Source organism: Triticum urartu, unplaced genomic scaffold (genome assembly GCF_003073215.2).
Source record: "Triticum urartu cultivar G1812 unplaced genomic scaffold, Tu2.1 TuUngrouped_contig_10407, whole genome shotgun sequence".
Lineage (NCBI taxonomy): Eukaryota > Viridiplantae > Streptophyta > Magnoliopsida > Poales > Poaceae > Triticum > Triticum urartu.
The window spans coordinates 507-6,890 of NW_024111271.1; the positions used below are offsets into that span (position 1 = coordinate 507).

At 41.4% G+C, this 6,384-nt stretch overlaps 1 protein-coding gene across 1 annotated transcript; it reads right to left on the minus strand.

Annotated features, from left to right (window-relative positions):
* Positions 1–272: 272 nt before the first annotated feature.
* On the minus strand, positions 273–5,635 carry LOC125526533 (serine/threonine-protein kinase RUNKEL-like). The gene is made up of 8 exons (XM_048691211.1): positions 5,344–5,635; positions 5,104–5,193; positions 4,227–4,279; positions 3,987–4,062; positions 2,862–2,923; positions 2,698–2,776; positions 2,542–2,601; positions 273–2,448 (listed from the first exon to the last, which is right to left on the minus strand). Exons 1-8 carry the CDS (start codon positions 5,389–5,391, stop codon positions 853–855), a joined length of 2,064 nt encoding a protein of 687 aa, XP_048547168.1. The 5' UTR covers positions 5,392–5,635; the 3' UTR covers positions 273–852.
* Positions 5,636–6,384: the final 749 nt, after the last annotated feature.

Below are 6,384 nucleotides of genomic sequence, written 5' to 3' on the forward strand. Positions count from 1 at the left end.
CAGCACGAGTTGCAGCGTGCAAAAAATTGACCTAGCTCTAATACCATGTTAGGAAATATGCAACTTGTATTCCCATGAGGCCATAGGCCGATATATATACATGTACAGGTGTGGAACATATGCAGGAAACCCCTTATACAATGGGATAAATACAAAGGGGTACATGACTTATATTATAACTCTAACAGGGCCTACGAACAGTCATGTCCTTTAGTTGAAAGGCACATCCCTTGGTGAATGAATGTCTTCTTATGGAAAACATGTCCCTTGGTGAAAAAATGTCTCTTCGTGGAAAGAAACACCCCTTAAAATAATGTCTTCTTATTAACTTCCCAAAAGATGTGACCATTGTAATTGCCTTAACTATGCTAGAACACTAATGTACCAAAATTTACCATTTCAATTTGTTTATGCACTTCAACAACATATGAACTTTGCAACTCTATGTCTAAAACGCAAACTTTATCTAAAAATATTTCAAAATAAACTCACTAATATACTTTCAACTTCTAATAAATTTCTACTTAACTAAATTCTCAAAAAAAAACTCACTAAAATATCTAGTGTGGGCTATACACTGGTTTATGTTTATGTGTGGATTTAGTTCTTGCAGTTAATACAGTTTCAACTTCTAATAAATTTCTACTTCAGTACATTACGGTGGGCAAAGGGAATATGCTCCTATAGAAGAATCAGTATCAACTACTGTACTAAAGATGTTGGAATCTAATTTCCAGTATCTTACCGCCACAACTTTTCTTTTCACAACGTGATGCAGTATAGGGTAATACTAGAAGGTAAGTCCAGGTAAATCAACCACTGACATGCAAATAAACATGTAGAGCATATTTTTCATTTGGAGTTTCTAACCTGCCACAAAGCACCAGCTTTGTTGTCCTTCATAGGAGATTCCTGGGCATTGCTTTCTTTGCTATCCTGATCAGATTGAGTTGATATGTAGAACAGTAATTCTCCAAGTGTTGCCATACAGAATCTCCTCAGTTTATCATGCCGGTCCCTTAAGCCATCTGACAAGGCATTAACAATTCCTGAACTAGCTAGCTCTGCATCAAGGATAGTGGAGTAGCGTATCAACAGTCCCATAAGTGAAGCAACCTGGACACGCAAGACTGAAGTTTTTGATAGTCGAAGCATTTTTATAAGCAATGACATAATTGGGCCATTAGTGATTATATTTGCAGCATCAGAGTTCATGCTTAGCAACTCCAGGTATCTGATGATATTCTGTTTTTCTGAAACCTGAAAAGATCCACTCAAACTCTGAATTATCTGGCTATGGAATGCATTCATCTGTTCTCGTGGTAACCTGATGTAATCAGCAGCAGGGAGAGCTTCAAAAGGAAGCACAGTGACAGTCTCAGTAGCTTTATCTCCTTTTTTACTGGGCATAACTGGTTTAACAGCAAGATCTGTTGGATGCCAGAATGCTTCAAAGATGTTAGACGGCTCAGAACCCGTTGCAGCACCAGAAGTTATCTTCGGACGTGCTTTCCTCATACAGAAACTAGGTGGAGTGGCCACCACATCAGGATTCTCTGAGCAGTTCTGCTCAGCTTTCAACATGGTATCAGGCTTAACAGAACACTCATCCGTGAGCATATCCACCTGATTTATGCAGTTCTCTTCATTTCCATCAGTTCCTTCGGTCGTATGCTTTTCATCTGCTGTGGATCCAACATTATCTGATCCATCATTATCATCAGGTGCATCGCCTTCTGGATTTTCACCAAAATCAAGCTCCATGTCATTATTTTCTATCTTAACTTCAGCCTCATTTTCGTCTGTTTCTGTGGGAGGACGCCTGTAGTTCTCCTTGTCTTTTTCCCTTTGCAAATTTTTCTTAGCTATGCGAGACATTCTAAGGACATTTACACCCTTCAAACCATCAGCCTTACAAGGTTTTGCATTATTTTTCTTACCAGTTAGCACATTCTTAACAGGGGTCGTGAACATCTTGGCAGAATTTTCATCTTTCTTGCGTAGGTGTTCACGAGTCTTGGGTGGCGTCAGCTGTCTGGAGGGTTTATCCCCATTTCGCTCAGCTAGATATGGTGTAGTGGGAAGTCCAACCATGTTGTCGAAGGCAGGTTGAGGAGGTAACGGAATCATTGGCATACTGTTTCTCCAGAAGTTGTGTGCACAGAGTTCAGACCACTGTAGTCTTTCAGCTGGGTCTTTCATGAGTAAGCAGTTGATCAGATTCTGAAAAGACCTTGACGAATTATCAGGTAAAGGTGGTGCAGGCTCTGAAAGTATGGATTTGACTAACTGGGTAAATTCACGGCCCACGAAAGGAGGTCTTCCTACATAGCATTCGTATAGCACACAACCAAGAGCCCAGAAATCAGAAGCATATGAGTGGACCCCTCCCTCTTGGAACAACTCAGGAGCCATGTAACATGGTGTCCCCCTCATAGGTTGTGGCACCTAAAGGACATGTGTTCAAACCAAAGGGAATCATTAAAATAAGATAAAACCGAACAAAACGAAATGCTTGAAGAAAAGGAAATGGGACCTCACATCTCCAGGGTCGGTCTTCTCGATGTCCTTTAAACGTCTTGCTAATCCAAAATCACACAGCTAGAACAATAAGGGGAAGTTACTGTTAGCTCCCAACAATTTTCTATTCCTTTGCTGTTACTGTATTTACATATTTCACAGTGGTCTACTGATTACCTTCATGCATCCAAACTCATCAAGTAGGATGTTAGATGGCTTCAGATCACAATATATAATTCCTTGTGAATGCAAGAACCTAACACCCAACATGTTTTCAGTCAATCAAAGTCCACCCGTAACACAATAGATATATTGAAACGAGGTTATCAAAGAAACTTTACAGGAGGGCTTTGACAAGATCGTAAGCCAGGTCATGCATGGCACTTTCAGGCAGCTTCTTATCCTGCATAAAAATAGACATGAGACAGAATACATAGAGGCAAAGCAAGCAGAAAAATGGGGTAGCATTTGTCTTCACTGATGTTACATATAGTAAAAGTCTGCATATGTCATATAACAGGTCTCTGGAACACAAACAAGCACCACAGAGAATTGTGTGGGTTGCCCTTATCAACACGTGTTTGTAGGATGACAAGCAAGCAGAAAAATGGGGTAGCATTTTGTCTTCACTGATGTTACATATAGTAAGAAGGTCTGCATATCTACTCACACAACAGGTCTCTGGAACACAAACAATCACCGCAGAGAATTATGTGGGTCGCCTGCCTAGGATGAAAGGCAAGTACTGGCAAAACAGGCTTGCAAAAGCTTTACGCCGCAACAATATAATACACTACTAAAAACAATAGAGCAACATTATCAGGATAGCAGATAAATCAAGCATTTCTTAGAGCCAAAGAATATGCAGCGTGCATTGAGTGTTTCCAAGTGGAGAAAATGAGAGCAGCACTCCAGTTTCCCATCTTGAAACAGTTAATTGTCTAATTCTTTTCCAAGCTGAGCACAAACGGGACTAAAGCTCATACTTCAGTGCATGAACACAAAGTATTAAACCATAAATGCTATAAAAGAAAAAATAGAATTAAGATCATAAAAGCAGCTGGTTCGGGCTGACCATACTTCAATGTAATGACAAATAGTTTTCTCAAGCAAAAATAGTTTTAGTAGCATTCACAACTTCAAGTTGTCAGATTGAAGGTACACAATTATAAATAGCAACAACAACAAGATTGTGTGAAACATCTATTCCTCTTAGAAGAGCAATTAGCAAGCTGTGATATAAAGTTTCATGTGGAATTTTCCTAAAAGCTAATGAAACGTAAAGTTTTGTTCCTTGTACTTCTAGTTCAAATATTCCGAGCTCCTAAATTTTAGGTGCAGCTTTTCTCACTTATCTGTGATATCTGCAGAATATATCGGTTACAAACGTATGCAAGTGGATGCTTTGTGTTCCCTTCTTCAAATTAGAGACATACATGCATTGTTTAAAAGGATAAGCAAGATACCTGCTCAAGCAAGCCCTTGAGGTCTCCACCAACACAATATTCCAGTACCAGCCAAAAATGTGCTGAAGTTTCATACCTAGGGAGAAAAGCAAGATATAGTTATGGTATGCACTACGGTGGTCAAGTGTTAAGTGAACAATAAGGATAACCTCAACAAGAATAGCAAAGTACTTGTCAGGCTATACTTGAAAATTAGCACAGGCCAAAGCAATAAGTCAATACGAATCCCTGAAAACTTACCAAGAGTAAAATTTCAGGACATTTGCATGATCTAAAGAATGAAGCATCCGGACCTGCAAATATAAGTTCAAAAGCATCATTGGCACAACGGAACAAAGCAAAAATAAACAAATTATGTGCATAAGCATTGATCAAACTTATGATAGAACATCTAAGAATGCTTACGAAACTTGAGAATGGTTCTCTATCTGGTAACAATTTATCTACCTTTTTTTATATTTACCCTGAGCAGTTGCTCAGATAGACAAAGGCACATCCAAAAGAAAAACGGGTCCTTGGAAGGGACAATAACAAAAACTTAAGTACAAACCCGATGAAAGAATAGCACTTGCTGATAGGTCAACAGCATCCATTAGTGAGCACAGGTTGTAACTTATCTTCATGGGCACATCTCTTCTATAATTGGGTATGAGAAGCAAACTATGTGCAAAATTATTAGGAAGTTCATCTTTTGTCCAGCACTTGAAAAATAAGAATTGGTGTCACTTTGTGGCAAGAGAAAAACAGCACGCCAAGCTTATCGTTATCTTAGTCACAGTTACATCTAGCCTGGGGCAGTTTCCCCTTCATACTGCGTCATTTCTCAAGCAGAACACTAACCAGAAATCAGAAATGCTTCGGCAAACAACACTTAATCAAATACTGACATTGTACCAAGCCTCAACCTGGAGCCACGGAAGCTTTATCAAGTAAATTATGCGAATCACGACATACACGCACCAGCACGTGAACACAGGTCGCCAGACCAAGAAGCCGCTCCTAAACCAATGCAAACCCGCACAACCTTCGATTTCAAAAATACCCCCCAAAGACCCCCAAAATGGCCGCGGCGGGGTCAAGAGGGTTCGGATAGGGGTGAGAGGAGGGGCTGGCTCACCTCGTTGAGGACCTTGGAGCGCTGCGACTTGTCGACACTCTTGACGGCGAAGTACTCGATGGTTTTCTTCTTCCGCCCTTTGTAGACAGTCTTCGCACCGCAACCCCACCCGAAAAAAAAAAACAGAAACAATCAGAAATCCCTCGCATTCGAGCCAGCCCCGGCCGGATACGGGCGGATCCGAGGCCGGAGAAGGGGGCGAGACCGACGGAGATGGAGGAGAAGGGGGCGGAGGGTTACCGAGTGCTTGCCGCGGCCAATGGCCTCGTAGACGTGGAAGTTGTTCATGGCGGAGCAGCAACAGCTGGAGGGGGGAGGTCGGGAGGAGGAAGAGGGCTCCTCCTCTGGTCTCCGGCTAGGTTAGGGCTTGTGATCTGAGGCGGGCGGAGAAGTGGACGAAATGGGGAGCGGGGCGGAGAGGGGAGAGAGAGAGACGGGGAGCGGGATTTGGATTTGAGATGGCCGCCGCTCGGCTAGTTTGGACTGGTTTGGGGCTTTCGGTTTCGGAGGAGGCGCTCCTGTTGATTTCGAATTTTCTATCGTTTCGTCGTCTTCGTCGTCTTCGGTTTGGCTGTGATTGTTTCATATGAGACCCTGCCTTTGATCTTTATTATATACAAGAGCATCTTCAACCGAGTATGAAAAACTAGGTGATTAAACGTCTGTGCGTTGCAACGGGTCACATTAACTTTAAGAGTTTAATATCAGTTATGTTAATATTACATTTAATATTCTCATACATATAAGTGACATTGGCGACATTTTTTCATTGTTGAGGAAATCGTTAACTGGTAGCTGCTCGATCGGCTGGTGAGTAGAGGATTAATAAGCTAATTGGCAAGTTAATCGGCCATTTAATCAATTAATCGGACGATTTATCGGATAATCGGTTACTCGGAGACCCTATGAGTAGGGATTAATCGGCAAGTTAATTGGTTAATCGGATAAATTCTTGAACAGGGCATTTTTTACCATCAAATTCTCACACACACTCTCTTCCTCCCTCTTCCTCATTCTCTCTTCCCCTCTCCCTCTCTCTCTAACGCACACACATATCCACCTTATTGGGTACAGGATCATAATCCATCTATTTCACACGCACACGCGCTAGTGCATAACAATATGGATTATGTGTATTACTAGGACATATTCCCGTGCGTTGCAACGGTAAAATTGATGCTTTGTGCGAGTATAATGTCCCACAGCACCGGATTCACTATGAAGAACATGCTGCAACCCAACATCCTTCTACAAAATGAACATAAAAAATATGATGCAATT

Excerpts from the sequence above, each read along its gene's own strand:
- LOC125526533 (XM_048691211.1), bottom strand. The coding sequence starts at position 5,391 with ATGAACAACTTCCACGTCTACGAGGCCATTGGCCGCGGCAAGCACTCG. Across the intron at positions 4,280-5,103 it reads GCTCCAAGGTCCTCAACGAG|GTCCGGATGCTTCATTCTTT; the intron begins GTGAGCCAGCCC and ends TTATATTTGCAG. Across the intron at positions 2,602-2,697 it reads ATGAGTTTGGATGCATGAAG|CTGTGTGATTTTGGATTAGC; the intron begins GTAATCAGTAGA and ends TTATTGTTCTAG.